Raw genomic sequence first — 20,558 nt, forward strand, 5'->3', positions numbered from 1 at the left:
CTTTTCATGTGCTTATTTTCCATTTATGTTTTTTCTTCAGTGGAAGTAGTCATTCAAGTATCTTGCCAATTGCTTTTAAATAGGCTGTCTCTATGAGCTGTGCAAGTTCCCACATACTCAACTTCCAATTCTTGTATCAGATATTCATTTCCAAGGAGACTGTGTTTTGCCCTATCATTTTCCAAAGAGTATTTTTAAAGGAACACTTTAAATTGAAATTAAATGAAGACTATTTTGTCAATTCTTGACTGAATTTACTTTTCATTTTTCATGTTTTGTGACTTCTCCAGGAAACTGATCTTTATTTTTTAGCAAGGTTGTGGTAGCTTGCTGAAATATTTGCTCCTGCTAGTTTTCCTATAAGTTAGTAAAATGACTATAGTCAATTCACACATGCACATTCCATACTGGAAGACTTTGACTAGAGTCCAAGCTCCAGCTCTCAATTCCAGCTTCTGGTTAATGTGTCCCTGGAAAGCAGGGGTGACGGTGCAAGTGAAAAGGTTCTTGTCAGCACTAGGGGTTCTAGTTCCTGGCTTTATTCTGGCCCAATCTCAACTGCTGCAGCCAGAAGAGGAATAAATCAGCACATGGATGATGTCTGTCTCTGTCTAAAATGTGAATACACAAAAAGGGATTTTTAAAAGGTAATTTGATTTTAGATAGAAAATTAAAAAGTAAATTTATTAAATAAAAATCACAAATACTGAAAATTTTTCAGGAGGAATAAAAGAGAAACAGATTAATATATTTCTTTGATATTTGATACTAAAAGACAGTAACTACTTAGCAAAAATTTTAAAACTTTACATAAAAACAGACACAAATATAAAATATTAGATATACATAAGATATGACCACAAAGTGATTTTTAAATTTTTAAGTGATTTTATCCCTTTAAAGCAAGTGGAAGACATTATTTTTCTATTTTCCCAATTACGGAATACAAAAATGAGTTGGCAAGTCATCCTGAACTATGAGGACCAGGATAACATAGTGAAGGGATTACAGAGTGACAGGACAGGAAACAATGAATGTTAAACCCCATGGAGACATCGTCCTTGCACCTACGTAAAACAACGTAATACTGAGTCTTTTACAGCACTTCTCTATAAAGTAGCAATAAATGAACACTCTAGTAACACACTTAAATGAGTTACTGTACTTACAGCACTGTCATGGTGGAAGACAGAAATACCAATGTTATTACTACAATGAATATTCAGAGGTTCTCTAACAGAACAATTCATAGTATCTTTAATAAGAGATTATGAAATAATTCTGGAAGGTTACAAATAAATGGAACAACGTTCAAGTCACATCACATAACAATGTACAGCATTAAAGTAGTTGAATGGCTATTTTCTTTAATATCAAGTATCATATTTGGTAATGCAATGATAAAATTAAAAGTACTGAAATATGTTCTTACCATGGAAAGGTATTCATTCGTACCCTGTTCTTATAAATCAGAATTCCTCCTGACATCACTCCAATTGTAATTTCATTGTTACTTTGATCCTTAGAAAACAAAAAATAAAAAAATAAGGCACTTCTGTTGCAGTAAATATGTTTAGTGGCTTTTAAAAAAGTGACATTTTCAGAAGTAACACAGATTCACAAAATATTTACAAGTCCAAGTGTCAACTGTTACTCATAAAGAACAGATTTCAAACCCAGCCTAGGTGTTGCATTAGTGAAACTCATTCATTTAACAAAAATAACCTCAGAATTTTCCTAAACTTATGACTGGGTCTGACTTTTGGTGAAGTAGAACCTGTAATAAAACAATATTGATAATATATGAGAAGATCTATTATAATAACATTAATATATAAGAAATATCACAGAATTATCCTTGAGTTTGGCTAATTTCCAGAGAATAGCATTTCAATAATGCCTTGAAGAATGAATCAGATTTTTAAAAAATGTATGTATATATGTACATATGTATGTAAGTATTTTTATTTGAAAGGCAGATTTACAGAGAGAAGAAGAGGCAGAAAAAAGAATCTTACATCTACTGGCTCACAAGATGCCACAACAGACAGAGCTAATTCGATCTGAAGCCAGAAGCCAGGAGCTTCTTCCGGGTCTCACTACATAGGCCCAAGGCTTTGGGCCATCCTCCACTGCCTTTCCAGGCCACAAACAGAGAGCTGAAGGAAGTGGAGCAGCTGGAACATGAACTGGCCCATGTGATCCTGGTGTATGCAAGGCGAGGATTAGCCACTAGGTCATCACACCAGGCCAGAATGAATGAGATTTTTCAATCTGATTCAATTTGAACAGAGAACCCTTATTATCAAGAGAATGAACAGCGTAAAATACTTTCCTTAGATACTAGTCAATCTTTAAACAGTTTTGCTTCACTTGGAACATTTTACAGGCAACCTAGAACAGTAAGAATGTTTTACCCCAATCATGCATTTGCTGAGAAGACAGAATTAATTCACGTTAATATAAATATGAATCTATCATTAATTCCCCCAGAACAAGAACAAATCATTAAGAAATGGTTCCAAAAAGTCATTCTTAAATAAAATATTAATGCCTAAGAGATTATATGCAATAATATATATTAATTTGGCTGCCATTTTCTATTAGGCATAATTATTACAGCATTAAAATCGCTTTTAAAAAGATGTGTATGGATGAAGGTGGCAGACTAAAACATGGAAAACCAATGCTCTTATCACGATGACTTCATTTACGTCACAATGACTTCCAACTCCATAAAACATCAGAGAAAATAAATGATGACTATATAAGGCCTTCAAATAATATTCATCCCTTCACTGTTTTCAATATTTCAAACATTTTAGAAAACCTTAAAGACATAAAGAAGGTAAAATAAAACTTACACAGAGAAAAAAAAAGTGTAATTACAGTCCTAACTCTGTGTTCTATCGACATCAGACACAGAAACAGTCAGCAGACACACGTTCAGAGGCCATGGTAAAAGAAACAGCAAGGGCTTCCAAATTACTCTCAGGACAATGGGGTAGGGAACAGCTAATGTAGTTAACATCTACCAATCCCACCTCGACATGATTGGGAGATAGAAGAGTACACAGCCTATCTAAATCCTGCAACCGGGGACACTAGGAAGAGGGAATTAGAATTAAGATTGATCCCAGAGGAATGGAGAACCTCAAACTGAAAAAGGCAAACTATAGTTAGAAAATACCGGACTATACAATCCTAAAAAATAAATAAATAAAATAGCACCAGTAACAAAATCAGTAACTAGGAATCACAAACGTAACACCATGTATACAATGCAAGATCACCAATCATTTAAGGAATACTATTAAAGAGATGCACCAAACTCAACAGATAACTCAATTGTTGTATCAGAAGGAAAATACATCATAACACATGCTTAGGATATGTAGGAGTACAGGTAATTCAATTACAGATTATGAGGGTTGGTCATTTGGCCTAGCAGGCGAGTGAGTCCCTGATCAGAATACGAGTCTTCACGGCGGAGGGTCTGGTTCAGGTTCCTAATTACAACTGTCTGGGAGGCCCAAGTGTGGCTCAAGTGTGGCTCAAGTGTGGCTCAAGTGTGGCAGTCCTTACCACCCCTGTGGTAGAAGTGGATTGAATTTTCAGCTCCCACCTGTGGCCCAGTCTCAGTTTCAGTATTTGCAGGTACTTGAGGAATGAGCCAGCAGATGGGAGTACACTCCCTCTCTTGAAAAAAATATTTTTAAAAAGATTTACTTATTTTTGTTGGAAAGTCAGATACACAGAGAGGAGGAGAGAGAGAGAAAGAGCTTCCGTCTGATGATTTACTCCCCAAGTGGCCACAATGGCTGGAGCTGCTCCTATCTGAAGCCAGGAGCCGGAGTTTCTTCCAGGTCTCCCACATGGGTGCAGGGTTCCAATGCTTTGGGCCATCCTCTGCTGCTTTCCCAGGCCAGTAACAGGGAGCGGAATGGGAAGTGGGGCTGCTGGGACATGAACTGGCACCAATATGGCATCCCTGCGTGTGCGAGGCAAGGACTTTAGCCACTAGGCTACAGTGCCAAGCACAAAAATAAAGGGTAGATGTTGTGGTTTAGCACATTAAGCCACAGTTTGGAATGCTGGTATCCCATTTTGGAGTTCCTAGTTTGAATCCCAGCTATTGCATTTCCTATCCATTTTCCTGACAATGCATTCAGCGAGGCAACACATTATGGTTCAAGTATTTGGGCCCTGCCGCCTGTGTAAGAGACCCGGAATAGAGCTGCAGTCTCGTGGCGTCAGGTTGGGACACGCTTGGATGTTGTGGACTTTTACAGACTGAAAATGTAGATAAGAATTTCTCTTTTCCTCTCTCTCTTACTTAGTCACTCACTCACTCACTCACTCTGCCTTTCAAGCAGATGAAATTTTAAAACACACTTAAAAAGGACGAAAGAGGGCCCAGTGCAGAAGCCTAATGGCTAAAGTCCTCACCCTGAACTCGCTGGGATCCCATTTGGGTGCCAGTTCTAATCCTGGCAGCTCCACTTCCCATCCAGCTCCCTGCTTGTGGCCTGGGAAAGCAGTCGAGGACACATGGCCAAAGCCTTGGGACCCTGCCCCCACGTGGGAGACCTGGAAGAGGCTCTTGGCTTCTGATCAGCTCAGCTCCGGCTGTTGCAGCCGCTTGGGGAATGAATCATCAGCTGGAACATCTTCCTCTGTGTCTCTCCTTTCCATATATATGACTTGCAAATAAAAATAAATAAATCTGTTTTTTCAAAAAAAGGACAAAAAAGAAAACATTGACATGTTTCTTTCAAAATCTGCCTCATATCACCTACACGAAATATTTGCTGTCAGCTACAAAAGGGTTGAAGTCTCCTTCAACCTACAAGGGTCACGGAAAAAAGGAATTAAAATGTAGGTTTATGTTTATAGAAAAAGAACTTTAAGACCTCACATTTTTTTCTATAATACATATGTCCTGTGAACTTTTTGAAGACCCCCTTTGTACAGTAAAGGATCACCTTTATCTAATAACATGTTCTATGTCATGTAGTTGTAAAATTTTCTAAGCTGTAATTTCTGTGTTTATCTTCTCCCAGGCCATTACCAGTTCACAGATGAGCCACAGTCTGTGAATCTTACTCAGATCATCAATGAATCCTTGCATATTCCTGTACAGAGCCTCATTTTCAATTATTTATTTGATTTCTACAACTAATAACTTTTATAATCTAATGGTAGATTATAAAAACTTAAAAGTTCTAAATAATTGTATTGTTTAAAATATATAAATATATCTTATAAATACAGAACACATGAAATTTTATATAAAATATAAGATATGTATTATAATTTAATAATATCAATTATAAAAACTTAGAAATACAGAGTTATCTTTTAAATACAGAATTACTTGTGGGACTAAGATTAAATGGTAACTGAAACAGATATTGTAACATGTAGTGACACTATGGCCTGACAATATAAATTTAGAGACACAATAAAAAAATGAGGGTGGAAAGGATATTAAACTTTTAGGTTTGTTTCCATAATAAGCAATATATTACAATCACTGTTTTAGTGTAATATGGAATATAACAAAGGGTTATGGGATACAAGAATCCTAGAATTCCTGAAGTGAACTGACAGATCTTAATTCTGTATTTGCCTTTCACATAAAACAAACAAATTTACAGAAAATAGGGTAACTTTTTGTCAGTACTAAAAAAAATCATTGAAAAAGTCAAACACCATTTTCCATGCTATATGAACTAAACCACTGGATGAAAAAAAAAGTGATTTAGAAAACCAATTCCAGCAAAGAAATAAAAATATAGAATTATGGTATGCCTATTTTATAGCCTCCAAAAAAATTAATAATCTAAGTATTATATAAAAGCAGTTATTAACATCAAAGAAGAGCAGAAAGCAGTCAGGATGATCCTTCTGGAAAAAAAGAACACACCAAAGAGGTACTTACTCTGCTCATTCCTGCCTAGGTTGAGCTGTCTACGGGGAACATAAACAGAGGACAACAGAAACAGGAGAACCGTATCATGAATATGGGCTCAGCAACCAAGCTATAAGAAAAAGGATGAGCAAGGGAACACGGGAATCTGTAGAGTAAAAGAGATTTAAAATGATCTGCTTAGAAAACACACACTCAAAGTACAAAACAGAAAGACCGTACCATAGTGGATAGGAAGGCATAGTTGGGTGATAAAAACAACACAGAAGAAAAAATACAAACCGGGAAGATGTTATTCTTGGGAGAAGTAGAGTCACAGGCAAAAGTTCTGCTTGGTGTGTGTGGCAGCTACAAGGATATAGAGCTTAAAACAATTTACTGAAACACACACATCTGTTCCTGTGATTTTATAAAAGCAAGTTTTAAAAAAGGAAACCTAGTATGAATATGGATTAACGTTCTAATATTTTCTAGACCATGTTTGTTTTACTTTTGTGATTTCTAAGCTCACTTTTTCCTCTGCTTTACAGAAAAAAATAATTAGCAAACCTCTATACTACACTGTATTACTCTACATTGAAAGATTACTGCTCTACATTGACTATTACTGGTCCTCCTGATCACTCAAATTTCCAACCTTTGAAATGTCCTGGCTTCGGGGGCTTTTCAGTAGTTACCAGATTTGCTCTCACCTCATAGCTTTGAATATTCTCTCTAAGCTGACAATTCTCCAATGTCCCTCTCTCAGTCAGACCTTCGCTCAGAAATCATACCTATATGAACTGCCTACCTCCTCCATCTGTCTCTGCAAATTTAACATATTACAAGAGCAATTCTTGAACCATTCTTCTAAACCTGCTTCTCCCTGGTCCTTCTCAACTTAGTGAAAGTATAGCCAAAACATTGTAATTAGTCCTGAATCCTATTTCTCTCAGATTCCAGAGCCAGCCCATCAACAGAGGATGCCACTTTGACATTCAAACTATACTCAGAATCTCATTCCTTTTCACCACCTCACTGTTCCAACCACCATCATAGATAAGTTTCTTTTTTGAGAAAACAAAACAACATTTGTTTTGAAAGGTAGATATGCGGGCCCGGTGGCATGGCCTAGCGGTTAAAATCCTTGCCTTGAAGGCACCGGGATCCCATGTGGGCGCCGGTTCTAGTCCCGGCAGCTCCACTTCCCATCCAGCTCCCTGCTTGTGGCCTGGGAGGGCAGTCGAGGACAGCCCAAAGCCTTGGGACCCTGCACCCGCGTAGGAGACCCGGGGAGGTCCCTGGTTCCTTGCATCGGATCGGCGCAGCACCAGCTGTTGCGGTCACTTGGGGGGTGAACCATCAGACGGAAGATCTTCCTCTGTGTCTCTCCTTCTCTCTGTATATCTGACTTTGTAATAAAAAAAAATAAACAAATCTTTTTTAAAAAGCCAGATATGCTTATATATGTGTGTGTATGTCTATCTATAGGAAGAGATGGAGTGAGTGAGATTTTATGTGAAGGTTCATATTATAGATGCCCATATGGCTAAGGTTGGGCAGGGGATAACACTGGGAATTCAGTCTTAGTCTCCCACAACTTGAACCATTGCTGTTGTCTCCTAATTTTTGCAATGCCAAGAAACCAGAATCAGAAATCAACTTCAGGAACTGAATCCAAGCACTCTGCTATGTGATACTGCTACCTCAGCCTAATGGCTTTCACCCTCAGCGTCTTATAGTCTGCTTTCAAACAGCAGCTGTTACAATCCATTGCAAATACATTTTTTAAAGATTTATTTATTTTTATTACAAAGTCAGATATAGAGAGAGGAGGAGAGACAGAGAGAAAGATCCTCCATCCAATGGTTCACTCCCCAAGTGAGCACAATGGCTGGAGCTGAGCCAATCCGAAGCCAGGAGCTAGGAGCTCTTCCGGGTCTCCCATGTGCGGGCAGGTCCCAATGCTTTGGGCCATCCTCGACTGCTTTTCCAGGCCACAAGCAGGGAGCTGGATGGGAAGTGGAGCTGCTGGGATTAGAACCAGCACCCATATGGGATCCCGGCGCGTTCAAGGCAAGGACTTTAGCCACTAGGCCATGCCGCCAGGCCCGCAAATATTTTTTAAAAACCAAAAAAGTAAATAACTTTTACTTCAAAGTCCTCTAAAGGTGTTGATTCCCATTAAAATACGCATGATAACTGGTTCATGTCCAAGCTGCTCCACTTCTAACCCAGCTCACTGCTAATGGCTAGCAAAAGCAGCTGCAGATGGCCCAAGTATCTGGGGTCATGAACCCACACTGGATACCCGGATAACTGCTGACTTTGGCATGGACGAATATGTGGCTGGCCAGTGTTAACCTGGGGAATGAATCAGCAGTTGGAAGTTCTCTGTTTTTTCCTCTCTCTGACTTTTTCATAACTAAGTAAATGCAAAAAAGGCCAAAGTTCTTCAAATGTCCTTCAAAGCCCTATCTGCTTTATCTTTGTCTCTTAACAATCTCCTCTTGTGGCTCATATCACACCAGCCATACTGGTCTCGCTGCTATTACTTGAACTGCTAATATTCTATTGTTTCGTGGTCTTTCATTGCTGTTTATTCTGCTTAGAATAAAATCCCCTCCCTCAGAGAGATGTTTGCATGGCCCTTTCCAATCTGTCAATCTTCTGAATAAGTCTTCCCCTGATATCCAATTTTGATTGTCTCAATTCCCTTTCTCAGCTGTATTTTTACTACAGTTTCTGTAAGAAACAGATATAATATCTATTTTTTAAACTGAAGTAATGTACATACTGCAAAATGTACAAATGCTAATTATGCAACTCATCAACTTTACACACACATGTATGTGAATACATTACCAGGTAACCACCACAATACAGAGAGCATTTTCCAAAACCCAATGGTGTCCCTTTATGAACCTCCACTTCACAGATGATTGCTACTCTGACTCTGAGCAACACTAGTTAGTATTTTGACTGTGACTGAATTTCACTTCCATGGACTCAAACTATGTACTCTGGACTACTCAGAATTGTTTATACTCTTGTCCACCAGAATGGAAGCTTCATGAGTGGGAATTTATCTACTTTACTCACTGCTGTATCCACGGTGTCTATAAATGGAGCTTGAAACGTAGTAGGTGTTCAAAAAATATTCACTGAATAAATGAATAATCAAAATAGCATCATTAAGCTTTCCTTTTCTTGAAACTTTGAAGGGCAAAAGTGCTGGGGTCCATGCAGTAGGTGTGAATAACACAAAGGTGTGAAGAGAACAGCTCCCTGCTTGGCAGGGCCCAGGGAACTTCCAGCTGCTTGGCAGGGCCCAGTAGATTTATCTCTGACCACCTTGACTAAGTTTCACCCCCTTTCGCATGGACATTCAGCCACCCCACTAAGAATTCTGTAATCTATTGAGGCATTGTCTGCCCCTGTGAGATGGCTTTTACAACCAACATGAGCTTAAGAGTTAATGTTACTAATAATGTCTTGGTGAGTAGGCCTTTAACTGCACACAGGAGTACAATTAAGTCCATGTTGTTTCCAGACACCTTATTGTGTGCCTACCCATTGCCATAAAATCTGGCCCAGACATTTAGCATGCTTTCTGGGAAATGGCTTGATAAGAATTTTACAAACTAGCGGAAGTGATGGGAGTAAGGGCTAAAACTGCCATGACAAAAAATATAGCTACTGGGACCCTAAAAGCTAACCTGTTACTGGGACCCTAAAAGCTATCCTGTTACAGTTACTGTGACCCTAAAGGCCATCCTGCTATGACAAAGAACATAGCTACTGTGACCCTAAAGGCTATCCTGCTAAGGCAAAAAATAGAGTTACTGTGACCTTAAAGGTTAGCCTGTCCTTGCAACTCTTTAGAACATAGAAAATGTAGCTGCTTTAGCTGCTTTCGTAATTTTTTAACTAGAGGAAATATAGGGTGGTTTCACTATTATCATGAAGATATACTTTTGATTGTTGTTTGATCACTTATAAGGTTGTAGAACCTGCAGTTGTAGAGGAACTTAATGTTTGAAACTTTTTGTCTTAGATCTTCATGTTTTTTCTCCTTTGATGTATTTCTCCCATTAAGTGATGGATAAGTTGTAGAATAAGAATTGTAGTAACAGTGTATTACTGAATAAGATGTGTTGTCTACTGAGAAATTCTTGACTGCAATGTTGGAACGGATAATGCCGTCTTAAGGTGAAACAGTTTATAAAATTATCTTTAGAAACACTCACTTGTCCATTGTAGAGTTGAAACTTAAATGGAGAAAATTTGGCTCCTTGCTAATTGCAATTCTTTCTGCCGTTATAACTCCTGCTTTACTTGTTTAGTTAACAAACTGTGTGAGCTTGCAGACCTAATGGCCTTTAGTGCCAATGGCCCCTAATCCCCATAGACCAAGACCCCAGACTTACTAACCCATACGTAATTCAAGGTAGGGGTCTGGCTGTCACAGGTGGCGCCTAGGTTAGAGCCCAGACCTGAGGAGAGCAGATGAAGACTGGCAAGCCAAGATAAGCAAGGAATGTGGAATCCTGAGGCTATGTCAAAATGCCCCTAAAAGAAAACCTTGTACTGCTTCTGTATAAATAAAGCGGACAGCTTTCTCGCATGGTCCACAATGATCTTGGAATTGTAGTGGTCCGTCTCTCTTCTTTCTACGCCTATTTCACGCACCCTTCTCGAGCTCCGAACTCAGCTGGAGCTGGACTCCGGCACAAAAGTTATTTTTCAGTAGAATTATCTTCATCACTATTACAAATACCTATGGAAATAAGATATTCACAAGTAAGCCTAAAATTTGGTCAGAAATTTGAGGGCTAATTTAGAGCAACCTGCACCTAATTAATAACCTAAAGATAAGTCATCCGTGATTACATCTGCATTTAGATAACTAGGATCAAAGTTAACATGTTAAACAGTTAATACTGTACAAGCATTCTTATAAAACAGGGACTGAATGTGAGGACCAATGGTTTAGACACCTCACAGCTCTACTCTACATTTTTATTCTAATATCTCAGTGTATTAGTTTTCCAGTAAAGGTGATAGGTGTTTTAACCAGTAATTATTTTTCAGATCATGCCTTTTCTGTTTTAGGTGATCAGAAATTCTTTACAATGAATTAAATTCAGTTCCCACAATGTTCCTTGATATTAATTTACTGTCTTCAGATTGTTTATTATCTTTCAGATTATTTCATAGATTAGTTCAACTGATTTTAGCCAATCTTACAGGTAACAAATTGTCATTCTTTCTAGGTGACTGTTCTGAGAGGAAAACAAAGAGTGTATAGAGTGTTGATTAAAAACAAAAATCATTTTTATTTATGGCTTATTCAAAAGTTTTTGTTTATTTGTTTTTACATTATTTATTTATTTATTTGAAAGGCAGAGTTATACATAAAGAGAGTGATGGAGAGACAGAGAGACAAAGATGCTCCATGTACTCATTCACTTCCAAATGGCCACACTGGCCAGAGTTAGGCTGGACTCAGCCAAGAGTAGGCAGGTCCAACTTGGTCCCCCATATGGGTGGCAGGGGCTTGAGCACTTGAGCCATTTTGCTCTCTTGAGCACATCAGCAGGAAGCTAGATTACAACTGGAACAGTCAAGACATAATCTGACACACATGTGGGATGCCAGTGCTGCAGTGGCTTAATCAGCTACATCAACTACTTGCTGTCCAACTAATTGGAGAACTTTTTAAAGGTTGTATTTTGTTACTATTCTTTCTCTGCTGTGGTCAGAAATCATATTCTCGGCATTTGAAAAGAATTTATAGTCTGAAATTGCTGACTGTAATGATCTAGATAATTAAATCAAGATTATAAATTCATTGTTACAATTTTCTACACCTTGCTCAATTTCTGAATACCCGTTCTAGCAATAAGGGAATTAGAATCTATAAACCTTTGTTCTACTCTATGAAATACAGTGTTGAGAATAAAAGGATCAATTAATGATTGGGAAAAATATTTGTAAGTCACATATTCAACAAAACTGTGCCTAGAATATATAAACACAAAACCCAATATTAAGAAAATAAGCAAAAATGGCCAAAAAAAAGAAGATACTTCATAAAAGACATGATATTCAACATCGTTAATCATTAGGGAAATGCAATGATGAGACAAAACATCGTTAAAAACGTAGCCTGGAGATGGTGCACTGTTCCTAGACCACGCCCACCAAGCTGGAAGTGGCAGGGCGCAGGGGCCCATTATGACTTTGGGTATTGGCAAGCAGTCCATGCTTTCATGTCCTGACAAACTGAGCCACGTTAGGATCTCTGATCTCAGGAACCAGATCCTGTGGGGATGTGCCCTAGCCCTGGAGCACATCTCGCATTTTTGGCCACCTCTGTTGCTAACTCTTGTGCAAAGGAGAGGAAGATACCCGTGTGCACATGAAACATAAGTCCTCCTACTCATGTAAACCAACCAATGACTTTAAATACCTCTTCAAAAGGTAAAAAGCAAAGCCTTCGCTTCTGACATATCAAGGCTACTGTGCTTTAAAGGCAGAAATGTTTTTTCCTACCACTTTTCTTGATCCTCTCTGGAAACTACCAATGGAAAGAAAACTCCTAAGTGAGTTCTTCTAATAGAGTATCAGAGGGTATTGGCGTAAATATTAAAAACTTGATCACTACTGTGTCAGGTAATTTTGCCTATTCTTCAGGTCAATTTCCCCAAATCTGTGGACATTATCTAAAGTAGTCTTAGACAACCGAGAGGCTTTAGAATATATATTTACAGAACCACGAGGAGTCTGTGCAGCGATTAATGGAATCTTTCACCTCTGCTCCACTGGTAGTGTGTTCACTTAAAAGGATATTAAAAATCTTTAAACTCAAGACAGGTGATTTTATAATCTGCATAGGGACAATATGTCATCATCCACTATTTGGGAAATAATAAAATGCAATCTCCCTTCTCAAAGAGCACTTTACCAAAACATTTGGTTTCTTCCCAATTTTCCTCTTGCTGATTGATAAACTTGCCTGTTCAGAAGCCATCAACTTTTCAGAGTAATGTTAATGATGCGGAGACACAGCCAATGACACTGACTGGAAGTTATCTGGCTCGTGAGACAAACTCATTAGATGAGACAGGGAGAGATTCCCGAATGCGAGACAGGCAAGTCCTATGCCCCTTTATCAGCAGAAAGCAGCTACAGAAGATGTGATGAATCTATATCTGTCAGCAATCCTTAAGATTATAGGTCAGGAATCTCTGAATGGTGAATGAAATGAAACAAATAGGCAGCTATCTATACCTACCCTGCACTATGTAATTCCATCTACCTATATGTCAACTAAATAACCTTCCCCAAGGACATACTTCCCTTCATTTGGGGCCTGGAGGTGAAATCAGGCAACCACTCTTGTCTCCCATTCTTGTAAGAAGTGAGGTAACAGGGAGGGGGCACTCAATTGCTTTCCACAGATACAGGATGGAAGATCCTTCCCAGTCCACTCCATCCCTGAACATGGTCTTCTGTGCCTGTGATTTCCTCACCTTTTAAGTAAACTTTATAAAAAAAAAAAAACCTGAAAATAACGTAGGCAGGAGGGTTATGAATCAAATGGAACTTGCCACTGCTGGTGGAGAAGCAAAGCGACAGTCCCTCTAGAAAAAGGCTCAGCAGTTGCTTTGCAAAGATTTATTTATTTATTTATCTATTTGAAAGGGGGGGGGGCAGAGGGAAATACTCACTGATTGATTTCCAATCTCCAGTTCATTCCTCCAAATGGTGGCCCATATCCTAGGCCACACCACCTGTTTCCCGTGTGTATGGGCAGACTCAAGCACTTCAGCACTATCTGCTGCTTCCCAGGTGCATCCCAAGTAGTGGTGAATAGCAGTGCCACAATCCCCATGCCAGTTTTATAATTTTACCAAGAGGTAAACACATGGAAGTCCTTACCCTATGACCCAGCAACTCCATGCTTCAGAACTGACCCCAAAGAAATGAAAAAGTACAAGCAACACAAAAACCCATGAGTGTTTGCAGCAGCTCTTTAAATCAAATAAAACACAACACCATCACAAAGCTAGAAACACTGTAGACGTCCTTGAAGGTGAATGGACAAGCCATTTACGTCCACACAGCAGTCTGCTATCCAGTGATAAAAAGCAGTGACCTATTGAAAACACACACTATGTTCAACAATCTCAAATATATCTCAATATAATCTCAAATACATTGAAAAAGTCATTCTCAAAAGGTAACATGGGAGAAGATTCCATTCATTTGGCGTCTGAAAAGACAAAAGTATGGTTCAGTGACTAGAAAGGTAGCTGCCAGACATCAAGGTCAACTACAAGGGCACAGTATGTGTTCTTTGTGGGGATGGAAATTCTGTATTCTGACTGTGCCAGAGGTCAAATTTATTCATGTGCTAAAACTAACAGAAACTGAACCTTACTGTCACCCCCCACCCCGCAACTCGTGTACTATGTTACATATTTCATTGCTGCCTCCCCTCAAACCTTTTTTCATTTTCTTTAAAGTCTGCAATTATTTTTCCTTTTTTTTTCTTTTACCATTTCCTATTTTTTATTTATATAATCTTCTAGCCATAGTAATTTTTTTTTCCAATATGCAGCTTTCCTCTTAATTTTAAATTTTCAGTCATGCAGATGGGTCTATAGCAAAAATCAGGCTCTTGATTATTCTTCTCCATTTAATACTTTGTATTATACACTTAAAAGTAAATATATTACTTCTAAGAAGTTTCACTATCCCTTATTCGCAGGCTGGATTTGATTTTACTGCTATATAGTTTCACAGCTCTCTCCATTTTCTCCTTGCTATTTTCTCATGTTTAATTTTTACTTTGTATTCCATTTCTTCCTCCTCACTGTCCTGTGAGATCCACGAGGGCACAGATAATTGACGTTTTGATCATGAGGTAATACTTAGTGCCAAGAAACACTACGTCAGTACACAACAGATCCACCAAAATGACTGCTCTCAGACTTCACCATATTTTGGAGTTTGTTAAGTATAGCTTGGCCCTATACTCTGACTTCTAAAGACACAAAGAAAACAACTTGCTTATAAAAATAAAATATTTCAAGTATATTTTTGCTGTGATATTCAATTTAAAATAATTTTATACTATACTTCCTCTTCTTTCCACCTTAAATATTTTTGTTCTTAATGCTACATTACCCTTCAAGTTCATAGAGCATGCTATTCTTTTCTTAAGCCCTCAATAACCATACATGAGCAAAATAACCTTCCCTAAGTCTTTCTCTGTATGTGTATGAAATATGTTTCTAACTAACACTGATCACTTAAAATTTAAATTCCTTGCCTAGGTTGTCTTATACTTAGGCAAATGTTACACTGCTGGGAGAAAAGCAGCTAGTAGCTGGTGGGCATTTTGGGCCTGATTAATGTAACAATACCAGTACCAGTACCAGTACAGTTACTTATTCTTTTTTTAAGATTTATTTATTTTTATTACAAGGTCAGATATACAGAGAGGAGGAGAGACAGAGAAGAAGATCTTCCATCTGATGATTCACTTCCCAAGTGAGCACAATGGCAGGTGATGTGCCGATCAGAAGCCAGGAGCCAGGAACTTCCTCCAGGTCTCCCACACGGGTGCAGGGTCCCAAGGCTTTGGGCCGTCCTTGATTGCTTTTCCAGGCCACAAGCAGGGAGCTGGATGGGAAGTGGAACTGCCGGGATTAGAACCAGCACCCATATGGGATCCCGGTGCGTTCAAAGTGAGGACTTCAGCCACTAGGCCATGCCGCCAGGTCCTTTTTTTTTTTTTTTTTTTTTTGAAAATTAGTTGGGGGCAGATGTGGTCTGGGAACCTGTGCACAAACATGTACGGGTCCTGAATAGGCAGGCAGGGCCTCAGGCTGACATACCACACCACCTGGAAAACTGGGCTGTGGGACTGGTGCGCTTGTGGGCAAAGGGGTTGTGGATTGCTTTGGATTGCTGAGGGAAGAGGGTATGGGGATGTATGGGAGGGAGGACTGCTGAAGGAGCATGTTACAGGTGAGGAATGACTTCTGGGGGACTTCCACCAAACAGGCTATTGCACTTGTAGGTAAGCTAGAGAGCTGAGACTGAGGTTTAAAGGAGGGAAAACAGAGGACCTTTTTGGGTAAGACCATGCACCTGTCCACATGGGAGACTTGAGCTGTGCTAGCTGGTACTACCTACTGCCTCCAGTTAGGGCTGGGGGACTGCCTGACAGGGCTAGAACATAGCACCCATCAAGGAGACCTGTGGCAGGAGGTGAGCCATATTAGGTTGAGCTAAGACATTATCTGGAGATGGGTGTTGTGGGCATATTCTGTAGGGGATCTGTGGGCTCACCCCTGTGGGGACTGCAATATCCACTGGTTTGCCCAAGAGCTGGGGGTGGTGCTGGGCTGGGCTAGTCATGAACATAAAACTCACCGATACTCATGGGTACAGGGGCTGGGAACAGGCCACGCTGATCCAAGCTGCAACAACTGCAGGTGCACCCAACAACTGAGTTTGGGGCAGGCCGGGCCACAACATCCACCAGCACACACGAAGACTGAGATGGAATAAGAGGGATTATGCCAGGCAGAGCTCTAGCACACACTGACACATGTGAGATCCGGACTTGGGAGTGGGCCTGGTGGGGGAATTTGGGAAACTCTACTGGTGGGCTATAGCTCCCACTGGTGAGCATGAGAGTCAGGGCTGGATGTGGGCCAGATCAGGCAAGGATGCTCCACTTGTTGGCTGTTGTGTGGGCTGGCTTGGGGGTAGACTGGCAGGGCTTGGCCAAGCCATAGTATACTGGCATTTGCAGGAGACAAGACAGGGTGTGGGCCACATCGGGCTAGGCTATCCCACTCACCGGTTTTCATGAGAGGCAGGAATGGAGACAGGCTGTGTAGGCTTAGGCTTAGCACTCACCAGTGGAACTGGGGGCCGACTGGGCCAGGCCAGAATATAGCATCTAACAGCAAGGGCCAAGACAAGGATTAGGTCAGGGCAGGAAGTGGGTCAAGTCAGTCTGGGCCAAGCACTTCATCAGTGTATATGAGATCTGTAATCGAGAGGTGACCCGATAGAGGATCTTGAGGAACTCTCTACGGATGCAGTCCCTGCTGGTAAATGGAAGAACTGAGGCTGGAAGTAGCCCAGAGAGGCCAAGTTACAGTACCAGCCAGCACTTGTGTGGCTCAGGTCTGGGGGAGGGTCAGGCTGGGCCAGTTCACAGCACCCACTGCAGATGTATTTGAGAACCAGGACGGGGTTTTGGACAGGCCGATTGGGTGGCAACACAGCCAGTTCACATTAGGGCCGATACTGCGGGCTGGCTGGGGTGAGCTGGGTTAGGCTGCAGTGCATGTTCCAACATGAGCTGGAACTAGAGGCAGGCAGAGCTAAGTCAGGCTGTAATACCTGTAGTACCTGTGGGCAAATGTCAAGATGAGATGGGCCATGCCAGACTGGGATGCAGCATCCATGAGTGTATCTAAGACCACAGACTGGGAGTGAACCTAGCTGGGGGGCTGTGGGAATTCCCAAGTGGGCCATTGCTCCAAATGGTGAATGTAACAGCTGAGACTGGGGGCAGACTAGACTGCACCAGACCTTGGTAGGGCTGCAGCTGCAAAAAACGCTGACCTGCTTGTTAGCTGGGTTTTGTGGAGTGATAGGGTACACCAGGCCACTGCATCTGCTGGTACATACAAGAGCCAGGATAAGTGCTGACTGACTGGGTTTTTGCCACAGCATCTGCCAGAAAGTGCTGGGACAGGGTGCAAGTCCTGTCAGACTGAAGCAGCACTCCTTGGAAAGTGTAAGATCTGAAACTGGGATTGGGCCTAGTAGGGAAACTATGGACATTCCTCTGCTGGGCTAAGCTCCCATTTGTGTGCATGACAGCTAGGGCTGGGAATGGTCCAGAACTGGGTTTTATAGTTGTGGGGTGGGTGTGCTGAGCTAAGCTGCAACATCCACAGTTACATAAAACAGCTCAACAGGGACGGTGCACTGACCAGACTAGTTTGCTGCACATACTGGCAAGCACAGAAACTGGGGCTGGGGGCAGGCATGGTGGGGGTTATAGAGGTTGGCCCAGTTACGCTGCAGTTCCTGCTGGTGTGTGTGGGCCAGGTCTTCTGCATGCTGGGCTGGATTGGGCCGCAACATTCAGTTTGCTTTTGACATGCGGCTGGGGATGGAATTCACTGGGCAAGTAAAATCAACAGTGTGTGCATAGGCCGATATGGGTAATTAACTGAAACAGACCCTGTAATGGCTCGCATATGCAAGAACCAGGTCTGCAGTCACCCCTGGTGAAGTTTCTTGGGAAGAATCTCAACTGACCACTGACTCAAAACTCCAGAAACAATGAGAACCATAGAATTTGTGGTCCTGCCTTGGAATACATGTTTCAGGACTGGGCCTTCTCAAATGCTGATGCCTTTGCAGGGGACAGAATCCCCAGGTACATAAGGAGGACATGATGGCCAGCGCATTTGGACCTACAGAGGACACTGTGCCATGTAAGAAGATGGAGAGCAGAACAGGTTGGACAACTTTCCTGACTGAGCTATGCAGCCAATGTCTGGGTAAGTGGAGCACTAGGATGGACTCTGTCAGTCAGTGGATCTTGGAAGGATTTTCTCAACCTCAGAGCAGCAAAACCAACAGTTCAGAACTCTCAAAACTACTCAAGCAAGATCCCTGGTACATTCTTCTCCACACTGGGGTATCCAACATGACATCAAGTGGATATACCACCTCCAGGTACTGATATAGTTTGGCAGCTGGTAGTAGCCTCCTCCCTCCCCACTCCCACATACAGAAAAAAGGGGAAGAAAGGGAAAATTAGAAGCATTTGTCTAATATACCTTCCCCCATACCTTAACCCTCGCCAACCTATTTAGTGGTCCTTATGGGCATCATTCTTGTCAACTACGTGAACAACAACAAAAATGAAATAAAACTGTAAAAACATTTAAATTCTTGTACTCTAACACTATATTTTGGGGTAAGACACGGCCTTACAATCTATGTATAACCTTAGAAATTAAAAATTATCTTCATAAAATTATTATAATATAGTTTATATATGAAAGCTAGCCTTGTCATTTGAATTAGAGAACATGGAGACTGGCAGCAATTCAGAACTGCTGAACTATCAAATCTGCTTGAGCAGGACCCTTGGAGAGTGCCTCGCAACAGGGACCTGGGATGGGAGGGAGGCTGAGTGGGGCTTTTCCTTTTGTTTCTCCCCTGACCTCAGATCCAGGGGGAAAAATGATGATATTAGTGCGGAAACAACAGTATTACCCACTTTCCTGTAACCCTTGATCCTTTGTACCCTAAGCAACTAAGTAAGATTAATAAAAAAAAGATAAATCAACATGTTCCATACTTCAACTGAAAACAGTCTCTAAATTTAAAGTTGCATTTAGAAAACAGCTAAGGAGTAAAATCACAAATTTGGGTGCTCCTTTTCGTTTCTTTACCACAATCTACATTTTAAAAATTACATTAGTTGTAAGACAATATGTCGGGATAATCAAGATGGCAGAATAGGGTAAGCACACATCTAAGCAGACAGAGAATCATTAGTCAGGATGAAGCAGAGAGGGCACATTCCAGGAAGTAAGAGAGGACAGGCTGACAGCAGAGAGGCACCTGGAGATGGACATGGGAAAGCAGCGGAGATAAAGGCGCGCCATTGCAGTGACCCGATAACCCAGCAGCAGTCAGTGAGCGGCAAACAGAGCTCCACCAGCAGCCTGGTGGGAAGAGGAGTTCACCAGGAACTAAGGAAGTGAACCCAAAGAATTGCTTGTCCTGCTGATTTGTTTGATTCAACCAGGAACAGAGACAGCAGCAGATCCCAAACAGGCGGTACAGGAACAGGGTGGTTCTCACAGCCCAGAAACTCACAAGAGCCACATGGGGTGCCATTTTGTATAGCAAGACAGTCTGTAGGACAGGACTGTGCATGCACTGAGCTTGCAGCAAACTTATCTCGGCTCAGCGCATTGTACTGCCATAGCAAACTACAGGTTCCACCCAAAACAGGCCCATGTAACCACCAGACCTAACGGCCAGCAGATCCAGAACTCTACCAGTTGCTACCAGGCAAAGGCTGTGTACATGTGCTGTGCTGGGAGTGAACTCACTAAGCTCAGTGCATTGCACTGGTCCCACAGGGAAAACAATGCCGACTTTGGCATCCTATGGGTCAAAAGAGGTCCAGGTGGCCCTCAGCCCTAACAGCCAGCAGGTTCTGGCAAGATCAGTGCCAATAACCACCAAAATATTTGGGACACCTGGTGTCTCCCTAATCCTGGGAACTGCTTGTACTGGAAGTGGGAAAAAGATTGTACAGACAACGGTACAGCCTCAGCATGAGATCACAGGAGGAGCAGAGTGCCAATGCCAGGAGCAGGGGCTACGGACACCATGTTGGAAGCCTAACATAAGAGCCCAGATCTGAAATTTGCTGGAAGGAGTGGCACAAGTGACTGCAAAGAGCCAGGTACCAACCACAATCAGTAAAATTGAACTGTAGACCAGTGTAGAAAGCTACACTAAGGAAAAAAGCCTGCTAACCAGAAGTACAATCACCAAGAGGAAAAAAAGA

General features: G+C 41.2%; 1 protein-coding gene across 4 annotated transcripts in view; it reads right to left on the reverse strand.

Annotated features, from left to right (window-relative positions):
• The window catches only part of PTPN4 (protein tyrosine phosphatase non-receptor type 4), a 176,368-nt gene that overhangs the window by 71,623 nt on the left and 84,187 nt on the right, over positions 1 to 20,558 (reverse strand). For all 4 annotated transcript variants that reach the window (XM_058664392.1, XM_058664390.1, XM_058664391.1 and 1 more), the window contains one exon: positions 1,433 to 1,521. In XM_058664392.1, coding sequence (XP_058520375.1) covers positions 1,433 to 1,521 — 89 coding nt within the window. The remainder of the gene's footprint in view (positions 1 to 1,432; positions 1,522 to 20,558) is intronic.

This window comes from Ochotona princeps, chromosome 5 (assembly GCF_030435755.1).
Source record: "Ochotona princeps isolate mOchPri1 chromosome 5, mOchPri1.hap1, whole genome shotgun sequence".
Lineage (NCBI taxonomy): Eukaryota > Metazoa > Chordata > Mammalia > Lagomorpha > Ochotonidae > Ochotona > Ochotona princeps.